Raw genomic sequence first — 13,513 nt, 5'->3', positions numbered from 1 at the left:
AATTCGTGGGTACAGATTCAAAAACCGAGGGTACGGTTTACAAAATCTGAGCGCACGGATTGGGAATTCGTGGGCACGGTTTGTTAATCCGTGGGTACAATTTGTTAAACCGAGGGAACAGTTTATGAATTTGTGAGTACGGTTTATAAACTGAGGGGACGGATTGCAAAACCGTCGTCACGGATTGATTTTTTTTTCTCCTACAGGTGACGTGCGGGGTTCTCCGTTATATCCTCATCCCCTGCCTCGTTCCTCTTTTTGCCCCCAGAAATCTGTCCCAACCACCGCCACATTTAGTTTAATCTTAATTTTTTTTCTTTAATAGCTAACTCCCTCCTCTTTTCAGTCTATGCTCCCTGCTCTGGCTCCATTCATTCTTCTTCCTTGTGTTTTCTGATGGACGCTATTCGTTTCCATGTTTTTTCGCGCTGGTTTCACTGCAAACTGCGTGCAGACAATGAGCATATGAAACGTCATCACGTAGCATTACAGCACAGTGTTCATGGGAAATGTAGGAAGTGCTGCCAGGGGGATAAATGACCGAGAACAGAGCCTCATGTCATGCATCACCAGCCGAACTGGCTAGTAAGTTTTAATTAACACCCGCCAAAATGAATTTTAACCCGCTTTTGGCGGGTTGGCGGGTGTTAATTTAGAACCCTGGTTGGTACCATGATGCTGTTCATCAACTTTCTTTGTCAATTCGGGCTTTGATCCTGAGTTTGTGGAGCGCGTGCGCATGATTGTGTGACATCACTGGCGAACAGTCAATCATGAGCCTTGCAATACAAAGCATGTTTGATTTACTTCGCGCGAGAGACCCAGCGAGATTCAAAACTGAAGATTAAAGGTTTTGCTAAAGGTTTAGAGATTGAAGAGTATGACAAATTTAAATGTCATATAAAAAATGAAGGAGGACTAATAAAATAAATGATCTCGCTCCAGCAGTGTTCCTGTAGCTCAACTGGTAGAGCACTGCGCTAGCAAGCATGTAAGCTCAAGGTTGGGGGTTTGATTCCCCGGGAACACATGATATGTACAAATTGATAGCCTGAATGAACAGTAAGTCGCTTTGGATAAAAGCGTCTGCTAAATGCATAAATTTAATTTATTTTTATTTATCAGTGTAGTCACAAATGGAACTTGTTAACTTAGTTTATACATTTGAAAATATATAGTGATAGAGACTTGAACATCTAAGTTCAGATTTGTAATTTTTAAAATAGTTCAATCTTTTGATACTACAGCTTATTTATATTACATGATCTGTATACATTAATATTTATTTAAAATAATTTATAATAACTGTTAAACTAAAATTGCTTGTGTGTAAGAGATAAATAATAATATGAATTATATTAATCATAAAATGACATAGTTATTATCATTAAAGCCAGACTTCTATTTTTATTTTATTTTTTAAGCATAAGTGACCTTTAATTTGGAGCAAGATAAACTGGAGTGACTTTGTGTCAGACATGTGTAACTTTTCTCACATCTGATTGGTTCACCTTCAGTTTGAGATCTTGAATCCAGAACATAACCTGCCCCGGAGCAGGTTAGCCATGCAGCGTAAGATACCATGGCAACGAACACCGATTAAAGCCAAGCTACTTTCATAGTACCTAAAACACAGGGTTGGCGGAGACTAAGCTGAAACATAGCTGGCTAGCCACCTAATCCAGCTTCATGGTACAGGCCCCGGGATGAGCTTCGAAGAACCAAATGATCCAAGATCACGCCAAATCGTCAACATTCAAATCCAGCTAACTGAGTTAGCGACGTACGAAGAACAGGCCCCAGTTTCAGTCATTTGTTATTGTTACGAAAGATGTGGGGACACTGAATATGAAAACTAGCAGAAATACAGCCCTACACCGTAATCAACCTCTTCTGTCTTATTTCTCTCAGGCAATGCTGGGGATTTTTTTCACCACACATTCAGCCGTGCTCATAGGGGATGTACCTTTCACAGAGAAAGACTTCAATTCAGTTCCTTTTGCCATTTACTCATGTAGTTAAACTGGAAAATATGTTTGTCTAGCATAGTAAATGTCACGTGTATTCACAAGACTTCATGATAGAAGCTCTGACTGTTCCCCCCCCCCCCCCTCAGTCTGTCCAGAAGTGTAGTCCGGTCCTGTTAAAGGTGTTTAGGCTGTTTTCAAACAGTATACTCTTCTCTCATTTCAGGGGGGAAGCACTGCAAAACATCTACAGCAGTACTCTATGTTGGCATAGGATTCTTGTCATTTTATCAGGTTCGCCTGAACAAGCGTAAGGAATATCTGGTGCATTAGTACCACCTAGTGATTGAAGTATAACTCTACCTCTAAATTACCTGGTTGTGTTTGTAATAATGCATGAATGAATGTAGATAATTAAGAATGTATTTAACTGGGATTTTCTTTATTGTCCTTCTATCTTGAAGCCTATCATAAAATATAAGATGTCCATTATTATTATTATTATTATTATTATTATTATTATTATTATTATTATTATTATTATTATTATTATTATTATTATTATTATTATTATTATTATTATGTGGTACTTCAGTACTTTACCTTCCATAGTGCTATTTTTATCTGTGGTCCTACCAAGCACTGCTGATAAATGTTTTAATTGTGATTTTATTTATACTTAACATCTATAGAATATACAGACTACAGAAGTACATGGAATTTCACATGGTCACATTTGTTCTGTTTTCACAATAAATGACTGAAAATAAAACTGCCTGTGCAATTTGTCAACATAGGAATTGATCAGTATAGACCTTGTCTCTCAGCTAACATGGTTCTAAAATTAGAGACCATCTTTTAGATGTACAATTGGAGACTTTCAAAACTTTAACCACTGAAGCTTTTAAATAGTATTTTTTTAAAAAAAACTATATGAAAAAATTAAACAGACTTTAAATGTAGTATATATGAAGTCCATTTAATGAAGCTTACCACACTAATTAAAGAATATAGTGGTTAGTAAAAATCCACAGAAACCAGTTCAGCACCATCCAAACAGTGCCTTATGAAATAAAGTTTAAAAATATATATTATTTTAAAAATATATATTTTTAACAATTTTAAAAGTAAAAATAAATACTGTTAACAAACTTGAATGTAAAAAATCTTAATGCCCTGATTCTTTAAAAAAAAAAAAAAGTTTCAGACTAAATGAATTATGTAATTATGTCACAGTATTTCTGCTGTCACGGATGCCATTCAGGAGAAAGTTATCAGCCTCAGCTATAGCTCAGAAAAGTACTTTGGGTGTTATTTGTATGTGTGCTAATTTTAAGATTTAGCTACTCACAAAAATTTCCACAGACACATACTCTAATTTAGAATGAGAGTTTTCACTAAATGGTGATGCTGTTTTCTATGCAGCTTGGACTCAGATAAAGGTACGGCAGTTCTTGTCCCTCATTCTGAGCTATTATATGCTCCTCCAGTTCTTTCAGCTCCTTTCTGAACTGATCAATCACTTTCAAAGCAGCAGGCTCGGTAAAGTACTGTTCCACATACTGGCCCAATGGAATCTGAAGAAAAGAGAGGAAACGTGTTGAAGTCATCAGTCTGATACTTTAATAAAGGTGTATTAATTTGAATGCTTAATGGAAATAAACATATTTTGGATGGATGTAGTCTGATGTTAGAAATAAGGATGTACATCATATGCAATGTACTTCATATGATCATAAATAATGTAGAAGTTGTGACAGGATGTGCTATTGACTCACCGCATCTGGCTGTGCTCTGCCCAAATGCCACGTGATGGCCATTTGCATACAGGACTGGCTGATATCAGGGAGTGTGTCCATGATCATGTCCATGGTGACAGCATCCTTATCTGTTGGTGGAGGGCGCCGCATGGTGCAGGGTGTGTTGGGTACCCATGCACACCAATCAAACTACAGTACAGAGACCAAGATCAACGGTGAACACAATAAAGCTATGTAATGACTTCATGTAAATGACTGTATTTCTGGTAACCTGCATTCAATATAATACGTTTGGAATTATAAACGTTTGATTTACAGGCCTGGAAAATTAATGGAAATGTATTTCTGGTAACCTGCATTCAATACAGTAGAATAGTATATAAAAAGTATGGTTTTAAAGTATGTTTTTATATTTGATAAGATGTGTAAATGGGTGTCAAACTCAGTTCCTGGAGGGTTGGAGACCTGCAGAGTTTAAATTCAACCCTAATTAAACACACCTGATCCAACTAATTAAGCCCTTCAGGCTCATCTGAAAACTACATGCTAATTCTATGTGTTTTTGAGTGGGGTTGGAACAAAACTCTACAGGGCTCAAGTCCTAAAGGAATTTCGTTTGACACCCCTGTGTTCGGTAGATGGTTACCTGTCCATTATTGGTGGCAGCATGTTGTGATGTGCTGGTAAAGATCACCATGCTTAACAGTGTGATGAGTTCTTCTTTTGTCTTCAGCTCACTAGCTAGGCCTGATATGCAAGAAACATCAATAGTTACTCCCAGCTTACTCCTAATTTCAAGTCCCATTTATTTAGCTCATGTTATTTCATTGTGGTGATGAGACACAGACTGAGAGCAAGCTTATTCCCCTAGTGACCGCATGGGACACTGTATTATCCTTCATGTTCTTTATTACTTCCTTAATGGTGTATCTGGCTCATAGAATGTGCATTTATCCCCCGATGTTTTTTTGACATTTTTAAAATGCAATATTGGTGACCTGTACTGGGTATGATTGTATTGGATGATTTATATTACCGTCCAAAAGTTTGGGGTTGGCAAGATTTATTAAAGAGGAGTCTCCTGTTCACACCAAATTAGTCTCTTATGCTGTACTTAATTGATAAAAAAAAAAACAGTAATATTGTGAAATATTATTGCAATTTCAATTTTCTAAATCAATCTTTCCTGTGATGGCAAAGCTGAATTTTCAGTGAACATTAATCTTCAGGGTCACATAATACATTTAAGTATTATACATTTTGAAAACAGCTGTGCTGGCTGCTTAATATTTTTGTAGAAACCAAGATTTAAAAAAAATCAGATTCTTTGATTAAAAGGGTCATATGATGCAATTTAAAGTTTTTCTTTTTTCTCTTTGGAGTGTTGAAAGTTGTTTCTAAATAGAGAAGATCTCTGAAGTTGCAAATAATAAAATGTCAAATCCAAAGAGATATTCTTTATAAAATGTAAGATTTGTCCACGCTTTCCTAAAACACCTCAATTAAACACACCCCCAAAATGTCTATGTTACTGTGTGGGAAGATTTGCATAAGGCCGTCACCGCCCAATTGTTCACAATAATAAAGTAATTACAGACAGGTGTGTTGGAGCAGGGTTGGAACTGAATTCTGCAGGAAGGTAGCTCTCCGGGAGCCGTTTGGAGATCCCTGTTGTAGAGACACGTAGAGTGTTTCGTTGTTAAAGCAAAACTACTTTGTTTGACCTTCCAAAAGAGTTGTTCAACTAGATATCAGTGGTTAAGTTTTATTTACAACAATGTTCTACAACAGTTCAACCCAAATATTTGTGTTTGTGCAATGCATTTATCGGAGGACTGTTTCCTGAACCTACAATGTTCTGACTCACAACCTGAAAGTATGTTTTCATATTTAAATAATTTTCCACTGATGGATTCAAACGTGAGCTTTGAGCAGTGTAGAGTAGCACTTGTTTGTCATTTGATCTGAAATGCTAACATGGTTTTATGTTTACAAGGCGCAACACAACACGTAAAAACACAATATAAGTCAATATAATCAGTAATTATGTCACTATTGGATGCAACAAATGCCTCGTTTGTAATGGGTTTTAATGGTTTTGTCTGGTCGTGCCGGGAGACGGCATCACAGTATGGTGAGGGGCGTAACATTTCTCTAACATGCTTGAGGTTTTCAGCCAATCAACACATGGATAGCTACATGGATAGCTGGAAAGCATTTATTTGAAACAGAAATAATTTATAACATTTTTTTAAATTTAATGCACCATCCCAAATGAATGCAGCATTAATTTATTTGTAAAACATGGTACTGACCACAAACTTCCGAACTGTAGTGTATTGTTATAGTGTTAGTTAATTAAATATAAGTTTAGTTACAGTTATTTTATATGTTATAATGAGTTCTGTATTGTCCAATTAGATGCTGTTACGTCATTGCACAGGGACTAGTTTTACTGATTGTTATGTTAGTATGCTCGCAGGTTCTGGTGCAGATGGTTGTAGTAAACCCATCTCTATTGGGCAAGAGCATAACCCCACTGTTTTAAATCTATACTTTACTAAGTAAAGTTCCTTCAACGGATTATCTTTGTTGTGTGCTTCTCTCCACGCCTACACGGACACTGATAGAATTACGTTACAGACGAGAGCACAACAAGTGGCATCAGAAGTTGAGCTCGATAGAAAATCATCTGCGAATTGTGAGTGTTATGAACTGCTGGGACATCCGTTGTGATTCTATTGACATTATAATCTGCAAAACGGCGTTGTGAAGTAGTATTACAAACTGATTGACACGTTTATTCAGCGCATTACCCGCTTATTCACTGAGAAAAAAAGCAGCAATCCCCCCCCCCCAACCACCACCTGAAAGGCGTGTCGCTGGAAGTTTGCCAAATCAAGCGTTGCATTTGGCTGCCTTCCAAGATTCACAGGCACAATGAAACAGCCTTGAAATGTCACGTTGCAATTCACAGAGCATAATATACTTCCACAGTAATAAATAAATATTATAAATAAAACATTTACTAAACAGACCAATCAAGTTGGATTTAAACTATTATATAAGATGGATTCAACTGATCCAGAAGTCTCACTTGGAGCTTCAGCTGCCCCAGACCCCCCACACTGGCTACAGGCTGTGCTGTCACAATAAAATAAGCAACTTCAAAATGCCATTTCACCTCTGCTTCAAATACTGGAAGCAACAGAGACTTGTTTGTTAGCTCTCACACAGCAGCCCCATGCCAAAAAGGTGACATGTGTTTCACACCGACATGATGACACTACCACACTTTCATCTGCCCCAGATAGAACACTTGTTACAAATAGAGATGCAATGGTGCCGTCAGATGATGAACAACTTTTTGCTGCTGGGCTTGCTGTCATTGATAGACATGTACGGACCCCAGCTAGTCCAAATTCCTCAACACCTGGCCCGGATGTGAGACCCAGAATCCGTGCACAGACCCAGCCATTATAATAGCTCATCCAACTTGGGCCCACACATGCACGCCCACCCATCATCTTACAGCCCCTTATGGTAGAGCTCCAGATGGACCTAAAGCTAAACTTGACATTTATGATGGTAAGGATGACTGGGACTCTTTTATCATTCCTTTTGAGCGCAGAGCTGTCATTTATAGATGGAGTGCAGTAGAGAGAGTGGATAAACTGCATGAATGTCTAAGGGGCACTGCTGTTAGATATTTATGCTCATTACCTGAACACATCCATGAAGATTACTTCCGCTGAAAGAACAGTTGGCTTTCCGATTTGGCCAAAAAGAGCCTCCCACCACAGCACGGAGGAGATTTGGGGAACTGCGCCAGTCCAAAGAAACTGTTTCAGAGTTTGCTGAAGAGGTTCACAGGCTAGTAATTTTGGCTTACCCTGGAGTTGACGTGGAGCTTAGGGAGCAAATTGCTGCTGACGCTTTTCTCAATGGGCTGCGCAACCAGAAAGTGGCATACGAAGTTATGAACCGTGACCCTGTATCACTGGATGAAGCACAGAGGCTAGTTTCATCTTATGAACACAACTTCAAAGCGACACTCGAGCGAGATTTTGATCAGAGGGGGAAGACACGTCGAGTATCCTGGGCTGATCTAGACATGGACTCTGATGAGGAGCCACAGGCCTTGCAGTCACGTAGGGTGCAGTCACAGGGTTATGTTACTCAGCACCAGTTGCAAGCACTCATGGATAAAGTTGATAAGCTCCAACTGGCCATATACCGTCTACCTTCTCCCTCTTCTGCTGCTCTCCCTTCTACGGTAAGACCCACCCACCAGACAAATTCCAATATGGCAGTCCAGTCAGAAAGGGGACGCACAGCTCAGACTTCTTTCAAGTCAAATAGATATAGACAGCAGAATAAAAGTCCCACCAGAGCTGCTAGTGGGCCATGTTTTCAGTGTGGGGAGGAGGGGCACTACAAAAGAAACTGCTCACGGTCCCCCAGTCCATCTACAAGTCCCCCTGCAAATACTGTGACCAAAATGGACCCCCCAAGTCAAAATCGCTCTGAGCAAGCAGAACAAAATCCATTCATTGTACATGTAAGCAGAGTTGAGATTCGAGGGCCCAGTTTAATGATCTCACTGTTGATGGCATACCTGTTAATGCAGTTAAAGACACAGGTGCCGAGGCCACCATCATGTCTGAAGAGACATACAGAAAATTACCTGAAAAATCACCTATAGGACTGAAAAAGGTGTGTCTCCAAAATGCAGAAACTGGAATGGAGATGTCAGCAACAGGAGGAGTGAAAGTGGAATTCAGAATTGGCACAAAAGTGTTGGAGTGGACAGTTTGCATTGCACCAATTCGTGATGCCCTGCTCCTGGGTTTAGATTTCTTAAAAGCTTCTGATTTTACCATTCATGCCTCTGGTAAAGTTTTAATGGGCTCAGAGCTCATCCCAGCCTATATATCTGAAGGCAAAGGGCCAGACTACGCCATTTCAAGAGTGATGTTAGAGACTGATTTCACTGTGCCACCAGAGTGTGAGTGTTTAGTTTGGGGTGTGCTAGATGACCCAAAACCAGAACTCCCTGCTGTTCTAGAGCCTGTTAGCCTGGCCGATGGAGTGTCTACAGGCAGTATCATGCTAAAAATGGAACAAAGGATACCGGTCAGGCTATGCAACATCAAAGCTTCCAGTAGACCCTTATCAGGAGGAGTCTGTTTGGGGGTGCTCATCGAAGCATTTCCTGATGCTCAAGAGGAGAGAGAGAGAGCCTATACAGTTCCAGTCGAGGCACAGTTTTACTCAAAAGGTGGGGACTCAGTGTTACAAGACCCTAACAGTGAGCCCTTGGATGAGCACCATGTGAGAAGGGTGTCGTCACCAAATGCCCTTGACCTTCAAGAGCACCTCAGACAGTTGTTCACTTCTGCAAGTGAAACACTCACGGAACATCAGCAAGAGATGTTAATAGATCTACTGAATGAACACCAATAAGTTTTTGCAGCAACTGATGATGATCTGGTGAAGTTCTCTGCTCTGCAGCACAGCATTAATACCGGAATGGCTAAGCCTGTTCGACAGCCAGTGCGACGTACCCCTTTAGGATTCTGGAATGAGGAGGAAACACATCAAAAAAAAAAGCTTGAAGCAGGTATTGTGATCCCCTCAAACTCTGAATGGGCATCCCCTATTGTCCTCGTAAGGAAGAAAGATGGCGGGGTCCGTTGGTGCGTAGATTATCACCATCTTAATGATCTTGCAATTAAGGATGCGTATCCCCTACCAAAAATAGAGGAATGCCTGGATGTGCTGGGTGGTGCGAAGACATTCTCGACACTTGACCTTCAGTCAGGATACTGGCAGATTGAAATGAATAAAAAATACAGATCTAAGACTGCTTTTGTGACAAGGTATGGATTATATGAGTACACCAGAATGCCATTTGGATTGTGTAATGCACCCAGCACATTCCAGAGGGCAATGGAGTTGGTTCTACGAGGATTGCAGTGGGACACATTGCTAATACCTGGATGACATAATCATCTTTGGTGAAGATGTGGAACAGTGTATTGAACACCTTGCAGAGTTTTTTCAAAGGTTGCAGGACTATGGACTCAAGCTAAAGCCCTCAAAATGCCAGCTGTTAAAGGACGAAGTCGTGTTTCTGGGTCACATTGTAAGCAGCCAAGGAATTAAGACCAATCCTTCCCTCATTAATGATGTTAAGGGCTGGAGGACCCCAACCAGCATCCAGGAACTCCAGTCTTTCCTGGGTCTTTGCAATTATTAAAGGAGGTTTGTTGCCAAATTTGCTGAAATAACTGCACCCTTGACAATGCTAATCAAAAAGGGGACTCCCTTCTCCTGGGAAGAGGAGCAGAAAAAGGCTTTTGAACATCTTAAAAGGAGTCTCACGACTGCACCCATCTTGGTTTTCCCAATTACATCAGGAGAGTTTGTCTTAGACACTGATGCATCAAACCAGAGCATTGGAGCAGTGATTTCACAGTTGCAGTGGGGGGAAGAGAAGGTTATCTCATTCGCCAGCTGTCTCCTCACACCAGCACATCAGCGGTACTGTGTCACACGTAAAGAACTCCTAGCTCTTGTTAGATTTACCAGACAGTTCCGCCACTATTTGCTGGGGTCTAACTTCATACTGAGGACGGATCACAGCAGTCTAACTTGGCTATACAGGTTTAAGAGACCTGAAAGCCAACTTGCTAGGTGGCTTGAAGAACTTAGCCAGTACAACTTTGTCATCGAGCATAGGGCAGGCACACACCATGCCAATGCTGATGCACTGTCCCGAAGGGCACTGGATGAGGGATCTTGTGACTGTTATCAAGCAGGAAAAGAGCTGGAGAGCTTGCCGTGCAAGGGCTGTCCATTCTGTCGAAAGCTGTACCATCAATGGGCCAGATTTGAGGAAGATGTTGATGATGTTATCCCCTTGGCGATAAGACGCACACACTCCATTGATTGTCAGAAAGAAAGCATTTGCACTAACACATCCAGTCATGTAAATGAAGTAGGTGCTAACAATCCAGGTCCTTCCACAAACTGGCTGCAACCACTGGACCTCAAAAGTCTCCGGGAAGAACAGTTACCTCACCCAGACCTTTCAATTCTCCATAAATGGATGTCTGATGGTTCCTTGCCTGCAAAAGAAGAAGTCATGATGCTGAGCCCAGCAATTCGCAAGTACTGGCTGTGTTGGTCCCAAGTGGAGATGAAAGATGGGATCCTATACTACCATTGGGACAGTATTACTGGAGGTATGTCTCTGGGCTTACTTGTTCCTGCTTCCCTGAAGAATGAGATTCTCCAAGCCTGTCATAATCCAGCACAAGCAGGTCATGCAGGGGAGGAAAAGACACTCATGCGCCTCCGCAGTTGTTACCACTGGTACAATATGGGAAATGATGTACGCCTTTTCATCAAGACGTGTCCACAGTGTAGTTGCTGTAAGATCACCAGTCCAATGGGAAGAGCCAAGCTCCAGAACTACCAGGCTGGAGCACCTATGGACTGACTCCACCTTGATGTCCTAGGAACATTTCCAGAATCTAATTCAGGCAACCGTTACAATCTCGTTATAATTGACCAGTTTACCCGCTGAGTAGAGGCATTCCCTATTCCAGAACAAGGAGCTGAGACAACCGCAAAGAGATTGGTGTTTGACTTTATTTCCCGGTTTGCAGTTCCCCTTGAAACACTGACCAAGGACGGAACTTTGAGAGCTCACTGTTCAACGAAGTTTGTCGCCTGTTACAAGTCACCAGGACCCGGACCACACCATACTATCCAGCATCAAACGGACAAGTGGAAAGATTCAATAGAACATTATTGCAGATGATACGGTGTTACGTGGATCAAAGTCAATGAAATTGGGATGAACATCTTCCCCTACTCACTGCGACGTACAGGAGCACTGTGCATTCAGCAACAGGCTTCACACCAAACCAGCTGATGCTGGGGCGAGAAGTTTTCCAGCCACATGACATCTGGTTAAGGACAGCTGAATTTACCAGGAAAGCAAGAGAAACACCTGAGTTTGTTCATGAACTGCAAGCTAACCTGCAAATGGCTCATCAACGGGCGTGTCAGAACTTACACTCTGCTCAGATTCGGCAGAAGAAAGTGTATGACTTACGAGCCAGAGAGAAGTCCTACCAAGTGGGTGATCTTGTTCTAGTGAGAGTCTGTAGCAGGAAAAAGGGATACAGTCCAAAACTTCAAGCTCCATGGCAGGGGCCATTAGTTGTCACAGAATGCCTTGGACCAGTGCTCTACCAAGTCAAAGACAGACAAAGTGAGAGAGTACTGCATCATGATTGGTTACAACCCTATATAAGTGAACACATCCCTACTTGGATGCAGCGGATGTGACGGAAATACACAAACACTGAGGAAGGCTCGTTGGTTCCAAAAACTGCCCAGAAACCTGTAGTCACTATGGCAGAGGCGTCAAATCTTTCTCCTTTCAAAAACTCTTTGTCAAAAGAGCCTCAGACTCTTCTCACCACGGATTATAACAGTGATCCATAGCATTGTGGAAAAGAGGGGACGAAGACAAAAAGAGGGCGACTTGTTCGGGCCCCAAGTCGTTCTATGGACTAAAAAATAAAAATAAAAAAAGAGAAGAGAAGAGAAGAGAAGAGAAGAGAAGACAAAAAAAAGAGAGAAAGAAGAAAAGTAACTATTCACCCTCAGTAGTGCAGAAGGGACTCTGCCAGCTAAAAAAAAATGGGGGGTGGTGTTATAGTGTTAGTTAATTAAACATAAGTTAAGTTAAAGTTATTTTATATGTTATAATGAGTTCTGTATTGTCCAATTAGATGCTGTTACGTCATTGCACAGGGACTAGTTTTACTTATTGTTATGTTCAGAGTTAGGATGCTCGCAGGTTCTGGTGCAGATGGTTGTAGTAAACCCACCGGCACTGGGCAAGAGCATAACCCCGCTGTTGTAAATCTATACTTTACTAGGTAAAGTTCCTTCAACGGATCTTTGTTGTGTGCTTCTCTCCACGCCTACACGGACACTGATAGACTAACGTTAAAGACGAGAGCACAACAGTAAATTGTCAAGCCTAAATAAACACATTGCACAGGATTCTACATTCTTCATCCACTACAGGACATTTGTGAGTCCAGTGATGCAGTCATGTATTTATATCTTACCAAAATGTGGCAGATCCACAAAGCCCTCCACAGCCACGTCATTAATCCACGCCTGAATTTCTGAATCCTGTTCAACTTCACGATCACTCTTGTAGTAGAGGGAAACTATTCCTGAAACAAAACTAAGAGCATGTGTTAAAGTAAATAGGTCTGAGGTCTGATAGTAAAAGAGTTCTATAATTATATATACTGCTTCATTCACATTCAAATGTCTGAATTATGCCTATTATATTTACTTTTGAATGACATCCCACAGCATCATAGAATGGTCCCTGTAGAAATAGTCTTTTATTTTAGTAACTCCTCTGTCCATGAAGTCAAATTTGGGCTGGAGGGAGCGATAGGTTAACACTTTATACCCCCTCTGTGCCAGAATCAAGAGTCCATCTCCACCTGTTGATACCACCTGAAAAACACAATTTTTCACATTTATGACCAACTGAGTGAATTAAAAATACACTACAGTTATGTTGTCAGTGGTTGGCTAGCTTCAAGGGGTGATGAGAACCCAGTCCACAAAAAATCTAGTGCCATGAAATGTCCAAAATGATAAAAAAAAAGTGTTGGCAGGCTTTGCTCTGAATGGTTCATATTCTTTCATAAACTACAGTGTGTACAGATGCTCACC

The 13,513-nt window shown here is 40.8% G+C and overlaps 1 protein-coding gene across 1 annotated transcript; it reads right to left on the bottom strand.

The window, feature by feature from the left end:
• Positions 1-2,618: 2,618 nt before the first annotated feature.
• Positions 2,619-13,286, bottom strand: LOC127980604 (polyunsaturated fatty acid lipoxygenase ALOX12-like). The gene is made up of 5 exons (XM_052585457.1): positions 13,122-13,286; positions 12,886-13,007; positions 4,374-4,474; positions 3,746-3,916; positions 2,619-3,544 (listed from the first exon to the last, which is right to left on the bottom strand). Exons 1-5 carry the CDS (start codon positions 13,196-13,198, stop codon positions 3,365-3,367), a joined length of 651 nt encoding a protein of 216 aa, XP_052441417.1. The 5' UTR covers positions 13,199-13,286; the 3' UTR covers positions 2,619-3,364.
• Positions 13,287-13,513: the final 227 nt, after the last annotated feature.

The sequence above is a fragment of the Carassius gibelio genome, chromosome A4 (genome assembly GCF_023724105.1).
Source record: "Carassius gibelio isolate Cgi1373 ecotype wild population from Czech Republic chromosome A4, carGib1.2-hapl.c, whole genome shotgun sequence".
NCBI lineage: Eukaryota > Metazoa > Chordata > Actinopteri > Cypriniformes > Cyprinidae > Carassius > Carassius gibelio.
Note: the sequence above shows the minus strand (reverse complement) of the source record. Positions and strands in the feature narration are given on the sequence as shown.

What these genes read in the sequence shown, in the direction of transcription:
- LOC127980604 (XM_052585457.1), bottom strand. Translation starts at nt 13,198, where the DNA reads ATGGACAGAGGAGTTACTAAAATAAAAGACTATTTCTACAGGGACCAT. An exon ending in CTGTGGGATGTCATTCAAAA is followed by an intron (nt 13,008 to 13,121) that starts GTAAATATAATA and finishes ACATGCTCTTAG; the next exon opens with TTTTGTTTCAGGAATAGTTT. An exon ending in TGTGGATCTGCCACATTTTG is followed by an intron (nt 4,475 to 12,885) that starts GTAAGATATAAA and finishes CTTGCATATCAG; the next exon opens with GCCTAGCTAGTGAGCTGAAG.